Source organism: Nicotiana tabacum, chromosome 7 (assembly GCF_000715075.1).
Source record: "Nicotiana tabacum cultivar K326 chromosome 7, ASM71507v2, whole genome shotgun sequence".
NCBI lineage: Eukaryota > Viridiplantae > Streptophyta > Magnoliopsida > Solanales > Solanaceae > Nicotiana > Nicotiana tabacum.
In genome coordinates this window covers 62,410,672-62,424,421 of record NC_134086.1, presented here as the reverse complement: position 1 = coordinate 62,424,421, position 13,750 = coordinate 62,410,672, and the positions used below count along the sequence as shown (strand labels likewise).

General features: G+C 36.5%; 1 protein-coding gene across 8 annotated transcripts; it reads left to right on the top strand.

Moving 5' to 3' along the window:
* The first annotated feature begins 585 nt into the window (after nt 1-585).
* On the top strand, nt 586-13,736 carry LOC107827184 (uncharacterized). Of its 8 annotated transcripts, XR_012711657.1 has the most exons (5): nt 586-802; nt 971-3,287; nt 3,372-3,676; nt 3,768-3,880; nt 3,955-5,157. XR_012711657.1 is itself a non-coding variant. In XM_016654277.2 (3 exons), exons 1-3 carry the CDS (start codon nt 768-770, stop codon nt 13,623-13,625), a joined length of 627 nt encoding a protein of 208 aa, XP_016509763.1. In that variant the 5' UTR covers nt 586-767; the 3' UTR covers nt 13,626-13,736. The 8 variants fall into 8 exon arrangements, 1 of the variants encoding a protein (XP_016509763.1); XR_012711659.1 differs by lacking the exons at nt 971-3,287; nt 3,372-3,676; nt 3,768-3,880; nt 3,955-5,157 and adding exons at nt 5,167-5,293; nt 6,674-7,004; nt 13,161-13,736; XR_012711658.1 differs by lacking the exons at nt 971-3,287; nt 3,372-3,676; nt 3,768-3,880; nt 3,955-5,157 and adding exons at nt 5,167-5,293; nt 6,622-7,004; nt 13,161-13,736.
* The last annotated feature ends 14 nt before the right edge of the window (nt 13,737-13,750 follow it).

The following is a 13,750-nucleotide window of genomic DNA, read 5'->3' as shown; positions in this document are numbered from 1 at the left end:
TCAAAGTGGACTCTTGAATTTATAATCTTTCGATTTTTTTAAATCCAAATTTTTTCAAAGCTTTCCATACGTATTTAGACCATTCTCTCTTTAAGTTCTTCCAATACAGGGTTAAATTTAATGTTTTTATTTATGAATTCTTACCTAGTTCAATAAGGAAATATTTAATAACCAAAAATTAGTTAATTTTAAAGTCCTAAATATTAACATGTAGTATTATGTCCTACAACTAATAGGATTATAAGGCTAATATCTAGAATTTCGGTTATGTCCTTTTATTATGAGTTATTATATTTAATATTATAAGGTTATTTTTGTAAACCGATATTGTATTCATGCTTTTATAATAATATATATATATAATACTAAAATTCTTATAATTAAGACGTACGCAGTTAAATGTCTATCTTTATTAAGTTGTGTGCAATTTTGTAATACAAATAATATGTCAAAAGTAGTATCTATATTTTAGTTATACTTACTTGAGTTAATTGCAACATTTTCATAACCTCAAAGCACAACAGGATGAGGTCTAGTTAAATAATAAAAAGAAGAAAAGTAAAGAAGTCCTTTTGCCCACACCATTTCACCCACACTCCTAAATTACATTGTATACCGCCTAAACTTTACCCACTCTCCTAAATTACACAGAACTCCTGCGCCTTTTCAGCTTCTTCTGCCGACGATCACAATATGCTAAATCCTTTCCATTATTTTTCCCAACTGAAAGATTATCTCAAACCAGTCTCTCACAAGCTATTGTTTGGATGCTTCTCAATTCCACAATCCATTCGGCTAAGTGGTAAGTATTTTTTATCAATCTAATTTTTCAGTATATTGTAGATATGTTGAAAGCTTGTGCTCATTATGATTGGGATTTGAGGCCTAATTTGATTATTAGTATTCATTTTTTACTATCTAAAGATTTTTAGAAATCAATAGATGCTACTGTAATCTTTTTACATTATAGGGAAAGAAAGTTTGTCAGAAAAAATGACTTCAAATCGTGAGTGGATGTACAAAAGGTTAACGAGACGTTTGTGTAATCCAGAATTCGTTGGTGTTGAGCAATTTATTGAGTTTGTAAAGAATCATCGGGAAGGGAGGGATGGTGAGAGACTAAGGTGCCCATGTAACCGAAAAAAGTGTCAGAATAGAAATTTTGAAGATGTTCTTACGGTCCACGAACATTTATTGTGCGACGGCTTTGTACCTGGATATTATATATGGTACTTGCATGGAGAAAATAAGGTTACTAGAAATATAGTTCAACATGAAGAGATGCAAAATTGGGATCAGACTATGATTACTACATCAGTAAATGTGGGTGCAATTGATTAGCCTAGATCACCTACTTCATACCATAGAATGGTCCTTGACGCCGCTGGCCCTTCATTCAATCCGAATGATATGGATGAATTACCAAATCCTGATGCGCAGAAATTTTATGATATGATTGATTCTACAAATCAAGAGGTGTGGCCTGGCTGTGAAACACATTCTCAATTGTCAGCTGTTACACGTTTATTGCATATCAAGTTTGAACACCATCTATCTGATAGATGTTCTGATGACATTTGTCAATATGTGAATGAGATGATTCCTCCTGATAAACTAATGCCAAAAAATTTCTATGAAGCTAAGAAGTTAATGCAGGGAATGAACATGCCAGTAGAAAAAATTCACAGTTGTATCAATGCCTGTATGATTTATTGGGGAGAAGACAGTGAACTTAGTCATTACAAGTTTTGTCGTCATCCCAGGTACAAGCCTACTAGGCAAATATCTAATTCAAAGAGAAATCTTGTACCATTCAAACAGATGTACTACTTTTCCCTCACTCCACGGTTGCAACGCGTATATGCTTCCAACATGACTGATGCACATATGCGATGGCATACCGAGCATGAAGTTGAGGAAGGTGTGATATGTCATTGTTCAGATGCACCCGCATGGAAACACTTTGATAAGATGCATCCATCTTTTGAAGCTGAAAGTCATAATGTCAGATTGGTGCTATGCACACATGGTTTTCAACCATTTGGACAAGCAGGTCAACAATATTCATCTTGGCCAATAGTTGTGACACCATACAACTTGCCACCTTGGATGTGTATGAAAGAGTCCTATTTGTTTTTGTCAGTTATAGTTCATGGGCCGAAGAACCCTAAGCAAAAACTTGATGTTTTCTTGCAACCTTTGATTGCAGAACTAAAAAATCTGTGGAGTATAGGTGAGGACACATATGATATCTCTAAGAAGCAAAATTTTAACATGCGAGCTGTTTTGATGTAGACAATTAGTGATTTTCCTGCATATTCGATGTTGTCTGGATGGGGTACTGCGGGTAGGCTAGCATGTCCATATTGTAGGGAGAATACAGATGCTTTTACTTTGACAAAAGGTGGCAAACAATCCTGGTTTGACAATCATCGTATGTTCCTTCCACTGGATCATCCATACATAACTAATAGAAATTCATTTAGAAAGAATAAAGTAGTCACAACGCATCCTCCCCCGATACAGTCAGGTGATGATATATTGAAGGAGATAAATGAATTGGGGTTAAAAAAAGGTAACAGAGCTTGGGGCTGATATTGTTAATGGCAAAATTAGCAAGTTTTCTGGTTGGAAGAAAAGAAGCATATTTTGGGATTTACCGTATTGGAGTACAAATCTCATTCGGCACAATCTAGATGTTATGAACATCGAGAAAACTTTTTCGAGAATGTGTTCAACACAGTGCTAGATGTAGATAGTAAAACAAAAGATAATCCCAAATCTAGAGAAGACTTGAAAGAGTTCTGTCGACGGCTTGAATTACATGCTGTTGGTGACGAATATCCGAAAGCTTGTTACACACTAGACAAGAAGTCAAAAAAAGTGTTGTGTGAATGGGTGGAGAATTTGAAATTTTCAGATGGATATGTCTCAAATATGGGAAGGAGTGTGGACATGAAAAAACATAAATTGTTTGGTATGAAAAGCCACGATTGTCATGTATTAATGCAAAGATTGGTCCCTATTGCGTTTCGTGAGCTATTACCACCAAAAGTTTGGGAACCACTTGCTGAGATGAGCCTTTTCTTTAGGGATCTCACTTCTACAGCAATTTGGGAAGAGGATATGGTCAGACTTGAACAAGAAATACCTGAAATACTTTATAAATTGGAGCGTATATTCCCTTCCAGCTTCTTTGATTAAATGGAACATCTCCCCGTACATCTTGCTTACGAAGCAAGGATAGCAGGTCCGGTGCAATATCGATGGATGTACCCATTTGAGAGGTAAAATTTCATTGATATTAAGTCAAGCACTTCATTTTCATCATCATGAATGAATCACAATTTGAGCTTATATGTTATTTCCAGAAACCTTCGGAAATTGAAAAATAATGTTCGAAATAAGGCACAAGTTGAAGGATTCATATGCAATGCGTATTTAGTTGAGGAAGCTTCATCTTTTTGTTCACACTACTTCGAACCTCATGCTTACACAAGGCATAGGAAAGTTCCACGGAATGATGATGGTGGTACAAGGGAAAAGGATGAACACGATGGTAATCTTTCTATATTTACCTATCCAGGTAAGGCATTTGGGAGATGCAAAACCAAGATATATGACTGAAGAAGAACTTGATGCAGCTCATATTTATGTTTTATTAAATTGCCCAGAGGTACACCCATATATTGAGTAAGACTTCAAGCTTTTGTTTTCATTTATAGATTAGAAAAATCATCAAAACACTTAATATATAATTTTCTTAGATGTGATTCAAAGGATTTTTATTGACTCCCTTCGTCAAAATTTCCCACAAATTACGGAGAAGGAAGTGGATAGGAAACTTGATGAAGATTTTGCATCATGGTTTAAAAGATATGTGAGTACTTATACGATATCCTTCCACTTATACTTACCTCACTTATGAGAAACTCTAATTATTTTTCTTTTAAGGCACGAGTCCACATAGATAATCAGTTCATCAAGGCCCTTGCAGAAGGTCTGTGTCGAACAACGCAACCATAGACCGGTTATATTGTCAACGGCTTTAAATTTCACACTAAAAGCCGCAGTTCTTCTAGAGCATCTAATAACAGCGGTGCATGCATAAAAGGAACTAGTTATAGTGCAGATGATAGTGACTACTATGGTGTGCTAACTGATATCCTTGAATTGGAGTACAAGGGTAGTGAGTATATAAAGAGAACTGTTTTATTCAAGTGCGAGTGGTTTGATCCCACACCAAAGGCAGGAAAAAAAAATGAAGATTCACCCACAATATAAACTTGTGGATATCAACCATGAAAAGAAATTAAAGAAGTATGAACCATTTGTTTTGGCAATGCAAACGGCTCAAGTGTATTATACAACTTATCCTAGCTTACGACGTGATAAGAGTGACTGGTGGGCTGTGTGCAAAATAAAAGCATGGGGTATTGTGGACATGCCTCCATCATCTTCACAGTCAACTCCGACAGATGGTGTTGAGCCATTCCAATCCGAAGAAGATGGTTTAACATTTGGTGTGGTACCTGACAATGAAACTGTTCTCCTAAATGATCCAAATGGTGAATTCATAAACATAAGAGACGAAGATAATGATTTATGATGAGGTAGAACTTCATGTTGAATTTGGGTCGGATGAAGATGAGGATGAGGATAATGAGGATGAAGCGCCATATGATGAAAATGACAGTGAATAGAGTCAAAGTGCTTCAATCTCTTCAACTATAGAGTCTGAATGAATGAAACATAGTATATAATTTATTTTTATTACTATTTGATGAAAACTTTTCTATTTCATTTTATATGAAGTAAGACTTGGTCTTATTAGGAAAAGTTTTGGAATAATGTATATGATTTGCCAATATGAGAGCATTAATGTGGTCTTCGTTGCATACCAAAATCTTAATTCCTACATATTAACTCTAGTTAGGAGGTAACAACTCATTTACTGCAGTACTTGTATAAAATAAAGATATTACTTACACTTCACACAAAAAAATATAAATTGGTTCATAAGAAGATGGGCAGAAGAATGTCCCTTTTGATCATTATTAAGCATCGCATAAGTAATTCACGTTATTTCTCAAATGCTTCTTGAAAGAATATGAAATATTTAAATGAAATAGAGTAATAAAATAATTCATTTCTTATTTACTCAAGTTTGGACCCGAGCAATCAAATCGCTCGGTCTGTCACAAAAATCTTGAAGGAGAAACTGGATCATGAGGGACATAATTGGAAGTCTGTTACACCAGAGACAAAAGATTTCTATTGGGAAGAGTTTAAGGTAAAGTTATAGTACTAATTATCATTTTAATAATGGAATTTATACATTTTAAATTTCTATTGTATCGATATTGTGTTTTATCTGTTCTGTGCGCATTCCAGAAAACACTGGTTTGGGGCTTCTGACATCTCTGATTTGATTAATACTAGGGTGGGTAGCCAAACAAAATCTAGTTAGTAGTCTTTAATGTTGAGATGTACAGGAGATATCAGATAATTATGATGAACTAATAAATAAATGCATTAGAAGTATGCTTTAGTTGGCTAGGGAGAATGCAGTTCTTTGCATTGTTAGTTTCTAGACAGATAATTTCAGTAATCCGACCTAAAATGTGGGAGAAATCATGATATCGTGAATGAACTCTTAATTATTTCATCTACTGCTATTAATTCTATCGGAAGTAGACTGTTATCCATCTCTTACATCTTTGAGAAACCTTGTAATCATGATTAAGTCCTTATAGTTTGTCATATTGGTTCTTTTTTCTTCAGAATATCCTTCTGCTGAGTACATATGTGATACATTTATCAGAATTTCACGATACTTGAATTCCTCTCATTGCAATATTTTATTTTTGTTGTATAATTAGGGAAAAATAATCATAATCCTTATATATAACAGTTTTTATAACGTCCAAGACTTCTTAGTTTTAGTGCTTTTATGCTGCTATAAATATCTACACATCAGTAATACAAGATAAAAGGATGAAAAATAGGAAACTTAATACCTTAATATTATACTACTTAGTTTCCCTTGCTGCCAAATGTACAAATGTCATGAAGTAACTACTGCATGAATTATTTTAAGATCTCATATTTCCTTCAACTTCCGGAATATACATATGTTGAATTGTATAGGTTCTGGTCCAAGCATCGTCATTTATCAAGTACCTTGACAGAGCAATTCTAGGACTGCTATGTCTTGCGGCACCAATGTCCGAGAAGAACTAGGGGAAATTTATAATGACCACAATAGTAAAGATGAAATAAGCATAAACTTTTGGTTCCATATATTGATAATAATTATGTCTCCCAAAGGTTTTTGCTATCTTGAGGGATCACAGTTCTTTCTTAGTATTTGGTTGGTGATCTTTGTTTTTAACTTGATTTCTAAATCAGTAATTCTTTTTCTTTAACTAGGCTAGAAGATCCTTCTCATTCCTTTTAGATATTTGAAGCTATTCTTTTTTTTTTCAAATAAGATCGATAATATTTGGAGTTTCCTTTATCTTTCTTGAGCCGATGATCTACTATACTGGGTAAGTTGTTGTTATCAATATCTTGTGTTATTTTTCATTTGATCTTCTCAAACAGAAACGATTTCAATAGGACACTGCAATTGAAGGTTTCATAAAGGATAAGTCTATGAGCAAATGTGCAGAACGATACAAGGGTATATTATCTGAAGCAAGAGCTTGTGAGAAGAAGCGCAAACATATTCCAGAATCTATTTGGGAGAGCTGGAAGCCTCACTGGGAGACTGAGGCTTTTAAAGTCAAGTCTGTGCAATGCTCAAGGAATTGACTAAGTGAAAAAGGTGGTGAAGGGTCTGGTCCCTCACGCCATACAGGAGGCTCCAGAGCTCACCGAGAACATGCAAGACTAATATTGTGCATATGCCCTTCTGAGAGCCCTCCAAATGTAGCTTCTAAAGTCAGTCAGGAGCGTGGCCAAAGAACTGGGCAGTGGCTTTCCTCTAAGATGCAGTAAATGTGAGTCCCTATTTTCTTTATGGAAAAATGGCAGAAACATAGTGGCTTGGACATGATTGTGTATTCTAAGCATATGCCCTCTGAGATTGAGGGCACAAATAGCCCTAAGTATTTTTTATTTACTCATAGTTCCATGCTTATGCCTACTATCCAATACTCGTTCATGGGAGTGAGTATCAAGTGCTAATACTACCCAATGAAATTGTATCAAATGGTAAGGCATGGATATAATATCTTTCCCTACAAAAAAGAACATAATGTTAATATAAACAAGACCCACCATGTTCTCCTTCCTAAGGATTTGAACAAGGCAGGTATGTATGGTTATCTCCCCGCTCCATTGTGTTCACCTTCTCCTCCCCTTTCAATCTCTTGCAACTCTTATCCTTAAGTATGAGCATTGAAGTTTATCGTTATTCACAATCCTTTTCCTGTATTGTCCAGTTGTGCAAAAGAATCACACTCCATAGGACCTACATCAAGAGCATTATTAGCTAAGTTATCAGTGTTGAATTTGACAAAATGTTTGTCCCACATCGGTGGGAAAACAAAAGTTGGGGGGATTTTCCCCCTATAAAAGAAGGCTTAATGTTTAGGATTTAAACACACCTCTCGTTTGCCTTCTCATCTGTTTAAGGCACTTGTATCTTCTCTCTTTAGTATTATTTCACTTGTATTTTTGGAGTGGAATAAAATATTGGTTGTGTCCGAGGAGTAGGCAAAATTAACCGAACCTCGTAAATTCTGGTGTTCTCTTTATTGTTGCTTTATTGTCTTATTTATTTATTATTTGGTGGTTGTCATAATTTTTGGTATAGTAGTTGTGACTTATTCACACTATATACATTTGGCTTCCGCAACAATTGGTATCAGAGCCAAGGTACTGTCTTAGTATGCTCTGTGGTTGCAGCATAGTCTGATCTTCCACATCAGAAAAGATTTATCTTGGTAACTGTGTCAAGATTCTGTCTTAGTATGCTCTGTGGTTGCAGCTTAGTCTGATCTTCCACACCAGAAAGGAAATAATCTTGATTTGTGTCGTCAGCTATTAAATAATATTTGTGTCAAAGATGGGAGATAATAAACAAGAAGAATCTACATCAAGTGTCAACAATACGTCATCATTGGCATCTTCGCTTATGACAAGAATTGTGTCAAATGCGAAATTTGCGGTAGAAATATTTGACGGGTCCGGACATTTTGGGATGTGGCAAGGCGAGGTTCTAGATGTCCTTTTTCAACAAGGGCTAGATCTTGCTATTGAAGAAAAGAGACCAGATGCTATTGGAGAAGAAGATTGGAGAATTATCAATCGTGTTGCTTGCGGTACCATTCGATCATACCTTGCTAGAGAGCAGAAATATTCATACACAAAGGAAACTTCTGCAAGTAGATTATGGAAAGCACTGGAGGATAAATTTTTGAAGAAAAACAGTCAAAATAAATTGTACATGAAGAAGAGACTGTTTCACTTCACCTATGTTCCTGGTACCACGATGAATGAACATATCACCAGTTTCAATAAGTTGGTCACAGATTTGCAAAATATGGATACAACTTATGATGATGGTGACTTGGCCTTGATGTTGTTGGCGTCACTTCCTGATGAGTACGAGCACCTTGAAACTACTCTACTCCATGGAAATGACGAAGTTTCTCTCAGAGAAGTTTGTTCGGCTTTGTACAACTATGAACAAAGAAAGCGAGAAAAACAGAAGGGCGGAGAAGGAGAAGCACTATTTGTGAGGGGTCGTCCTCAAAATCAAACGAGGACAAAGAAGGGAAGATCCAAGTAAAAATCCAGACCCAGCAAAGATGAATGTGCCTTTTGTCGAGAAAAAGGGCACTGGAAGAAAGACTGTCCGAAGTTGAAGAATAAGGCCAAATATAATAATGGAAAGGCCATTATGGATTCAAATGTAGCTGATTGTGATGATTCAGACTTCTCATTAGTTACAACAGAGTCATCAACATCATCATACATATGGTTGATGGACTCGGCTTGTAGCCATCATATGTGTCCCAACAGGGACTGGTTTGTGGAATTTCAAGAAGGAGAATATGGAGTCATCCACACAGCGGATAACAGCCCTCTTACCTCATATGGAATTGGTTCAATACGATTAAGGAACCATGATGGAATGATCAGAACATTAACAGATGTTCGATATGTACCGGATTTGAAGAAGAATCTCATCTCTGTAGGAGCCCTAGAATCAAAAGGGTTCAAAATCATTGCAGAAAATGGAGTGATGAGAGTATGCTCCGGTGCACTAGTGGTAATGAAGGCTAATCGGAAGAATAATAATATGTACCGCTATCGTGGCAGTACAGTTATTGGGACAGCGACAGTGACATCCAGTGACGACAAAGAGGCAGAAGCAACCAAGCTATGGCACATGCGCTTGGGACATGCTGGAGGAAAATCCTTGAAAACTCTATCAGATCAAGGATTGTTAAAAGGAGTAAAGGCTTGCAACTTGGAGTTTTGTGAGCATTGTGTCAAAGGGAAACAGACAAGGGTTAAATTTGGTACAGCGATCCATAATACTAAAGGCATTTTGGATTATGTACACTCTGATGTTTGGGGTCCTTCCAAAACACCTTCATTGGGTTGGAAGCACTATTTTGTAACCTTTGTTGATGATTTTTTCCGAAGAGTATGGGTGTATACAATGAAGAGCAAAGATGAAGTGTTGAGAATTTTTCTCAAATGGAAGACGATGGTGGAGAATCAGACAGGCAGGAGGATCAAGTGTATTCGCACAGACAATGGAGGTGAATACAAAAATGATCATTTCAATAAGGTATGTGAAAATGATGGCATCATCCGACACTTCACTGTTAGACATACACCACAACAAAATGGAGTGGCAGAACGTATGAACCGGACCTTGCTGGAGAAGGTACGGTGTATGTTGTCCAATGCTGGCTTGGGCAAAGAATTTTGGGCTGAGGCAATTACATATGCATGCCACCTCATTAATCGCTTACCATCTGCTGCTATTAATGGCAAGACACCATTTGAAAAATGGTATGGAAAACCTGCTATAGATTATAACTCTTTGCACGTGTTTGGCTCAACTGCATATTATCATGTGACGGAGTCAAAATTGGATCCAAGGGCAAAGAAGGCTATTTTTATGGGAATTACTTCTGGAGTCAAAGGATATCGCTTATGGTGTCCTATGACAAAGAAAGTAATATTCAGCAGGGATGTTACCTTTGATGAATCTGCTATGGTAAATAAGGTAACAGAAGATACCAAACAAAATGAAGGTGCTTCTAAGCAGGTGGAGTTTGAGGGAAAATTTATTTTTCCTACACAAGAAGCAGAGGAGGAAACAAACGAAGATTATCCTCTAGAAGGAGAGCCAGTAGAGGAGATTCCAACTCAGGAACCTCAACAACAACTTGAATCAATAGCAACCAGCAGGACAAAAAGAACAATAACGAAACCTGTTCGTCTCATAGAGACGATTGCTTGTGCAACCTCAATTGTAGCTGATGATGTTCCTACTACTTATAAAGACGTTGCCCAAAGTTCAGAAGAAGATAAGTGGAGGATTGTCATGAATGATGAAATACAGTCCCTTCATCAGAATCATACATGGAGATTGGCCAATCTCCCGAAGGGAAAGAAAGCAATTGGGTGCAAATGGGTATTTGCAAAGAACGAAGGATTTCCTAACCAAGTAGATGTTCGCTACAAAGCAAGATTGGTGGCCAAAGGATATGCTCAAAAGGAGGGAATTGATTACAATGAAGTGTTTTCTCCAGTTGTAAAACATTCCTCCATTAGAATTATGTTGGCTTTGGTAGCACAATTGGATTTGGAACTAGTTCAGATGGATGTAAAAACTGCGTTTTTACATGGAAACTTGGAGGAGGAAATCTACATGACTCAGCCAGAAGGATTCAAAGTTGCTGGAAAAGAAAATATGGTGTGCAAACTTGAAAAATCGTTGTACGGATTGAAACAATCTTCTAGACAATGGTACAAGCGATTTGACGAGTTTATGTTGCGGCAAGGGTACAAGAGAAGCAAATACGATCATTGTGTGTATTTGCACAAGCTTAAATATGGTTCCTTTGTATATCTTCTCCTATATGTTGATGATATGTTGATAGCTTCCAAGAATTTGGAAGAAATTGATAAGTTGAAGATTCAACTGAAGAAGGAGTTCGAGATGAAGGATTTGGGTGAGGCAAAGAAAATTCTTGGCATGGAGATAATTAGAGATAGACGTTCAAAGAAACTCTGTTTATCTCAAAAGGAATATTTGAAGAGGGTACTTCAACGTTTTGGCATAGAAGACAAGACTAAGCCAGTTAGTACTCCACTTGCTTCCCATTTTAAGCTAAGTACTACTATGTCGCCAATGGATGAAGTTGAACGAGAGTATATGTTAAAGGTACCATACGCAAATGCTGTTGGTAGCTTGATGTATGCAATGGTTTGCACAAGGCCTGACATTTCACAAGTTGTTGGAGTTATTAGCAGATATATGCACAATCCAGGGAAGGAGCATTGACAAGCTGTGAAGTGGATTCTACGGTATATTCATAATACTGTAGATGTCGGGTTAGTTTTTGAGCAGGAAGACAATCAGTCTGTAGTTGGATATTGTGACTCAGATTTTGCGGGTGATCTGGACAAACGAAGATCAACTACTGGTTATGTGTTTACTTTTGCAAAGGCACCAGTTAGTTGGAAGTCTACTTTGCAGTCAACAGTTGCTTTGTCTACAACAGAGGAAGAGTACATGGCTATTACAGAGGCTGTGAAAGAGGCAATTTGGCTTCAAGGATTGCTAAAGGAGCTTGGTGTTGAACAAAAAGGTATCACAATTTTTTGTGATAGTCAAAGTGCTATTCAATTAGCGAAGAACCAAGTTTATCATGCAAGGACGAAGCACATTGATGTTTGGTATCATTTTGTACGAGAAATCATAGAAGAAGGTGGAGTCACAGTGAAGAAAATTCATACTACGGAGAATCCTGCTGATATGCTGACAAAGGTGGTGACTGCGATCAAGTTTCAACATTGTTTGGATTTGATCAACATTGTTGAACACTGAAGATTGAAGATGAAGACACAACCAAATTTGTTATTGAGAGAAAATTGAAGATGTGGAATTTTGCCAAGGTGGAGATTTGTTGAATTTGACAAAATGTTTGTCCCACATCGGTGGGAAAACAAAAGTTGGGGGGATTTTCCCCCTATAAAAGAAGACTTAATGTTTAGGATTTAAACACACCTCTCATTTGCCTTCTCATCTGTTTAAGGCATTTGTATCTTCTCTCTTTAGTATTATTTCACTTGTATTTTTGGAGTGGAATAAAATATTGGTTGTGTCCGAGGAGTAGGAAAAATTAGCCGAACCTCGTAAATTCTGGTGTTCTCTTTATTGTTGCTTTATTCTCTTATTTATTTATTATTTGGTGGTTGTAATAATTTTTGGTATAGTAGTTGTGACTTATTCACACTATATACATTTGGCTTCCGCAACAATCAGCCAGTTTGTTGTCTTCGCGATACATATGCGTTATGACAGTGTTACACTCCTATAACAGCTTCCTTATTTCCTCCACATGCTCTATAATTCCCCATGGAGTACTCCACGTTCCTTCAATGACATTTTTCAATAGCATAGAATCTGTTTGCACCCAAATAGGAGATAGCAACTAAGCTTTACAATACCTTAGTGCATGAAGGATAACTACTGCCTATGCTTCTGTGTTTGTAGTTTCATGAATCTCCTGCCCATGTACATAAATAATATCCTCTAATGCATCTTGTATACAGTAACCAATTGAACTCTTGCCTGGGTTCCCTCTCGTAGCACCATCAGTATTCAATTTTAGCCATCCTTCTCTAGGAAACTCCTAGATGATTTAAAAATCTGCACATATAAGCTGTATAACATGTTACTGTTGAAAATTATTACTTCTTTATCTGAAAGTATACCAAATTGATGACGAACAAGTAATGCAATTTGTAGGAAAAAATTATTGTGTACATCAAACAATTGTCTTTAAGGTGCTGTTATTGACATTTGAGTTTTTAGTTTTGTTGCCTTTATGACTCTGTTCTTGATGTTTTCTCTTTCAAAAGTTATTATTATAGAGTTTATATCATTTTTTTTTGTTCAGGATGCCATAATGTCTAAAATTGCGTCTGCGTCTCAGCCTGAAGATGGGTCCAGTGAGCCTCATGAAGTTGATTACTCACAAATTTATTTGGAGGAAGTCGGTGTTAAGAAGACACGCATTTATGGTCTTGGTTCTCAAGCTCCTTTATATGGGCATGTTGGTGCATCCTCCAGTTCGATATCTCCACTTCAAGATATAGACTTTAATGTTCGGGTGAATGAATGTGTCAGACATTGTTTGCAAGAAATTAAGGAAAAGATGAAGCATGAGATGAGAGAAGAGATTAGACAAGAAATGAGAGAAGAAATGCGAGAAGAACTGTGTGAAGAAATGAGACACGAAATGCAACAAAAGGTGCGTGATCAAGTTGATCAACTACTCCAAAATCGTCTGTCGGTCCTCATAGGTGGCTTACCTACACCGCCTTCTCGTAGACATGATTCGTCGTCAAATGACACGATTTAGATTTATTTTAGCTTCTTTTATGTTAGACACGTCTTGGATTCTGCTTTCAACTTCATGATAGATATTATTATTATTTATAAAGTTCTAGTATGTTTTTTGTTTTGTTTAATATTTGTAATAGTTGG

Coding starts and splice junctions, on each gene's coding strand:
- LOC107827184 (XM_016654277.2), top strand. CDS start 768: ATGCTTCTCAATTCCACAATCCATTCGGCTAAGTG. Junction 803..5,166: donor ACAATCCATTCGGCTAAGTG/GTAAGTATTTTT, acceptor TATTTACTCAAG/TTTGGACCCGAGCAATCAAA. Junction 5,294..13,160: donor TCTATTGGGAAGAGTTTAAG/GTAAAGTTATAG, acceptor TTTTTTGTTCAG/GATGCCATAATGTCTAAAAT.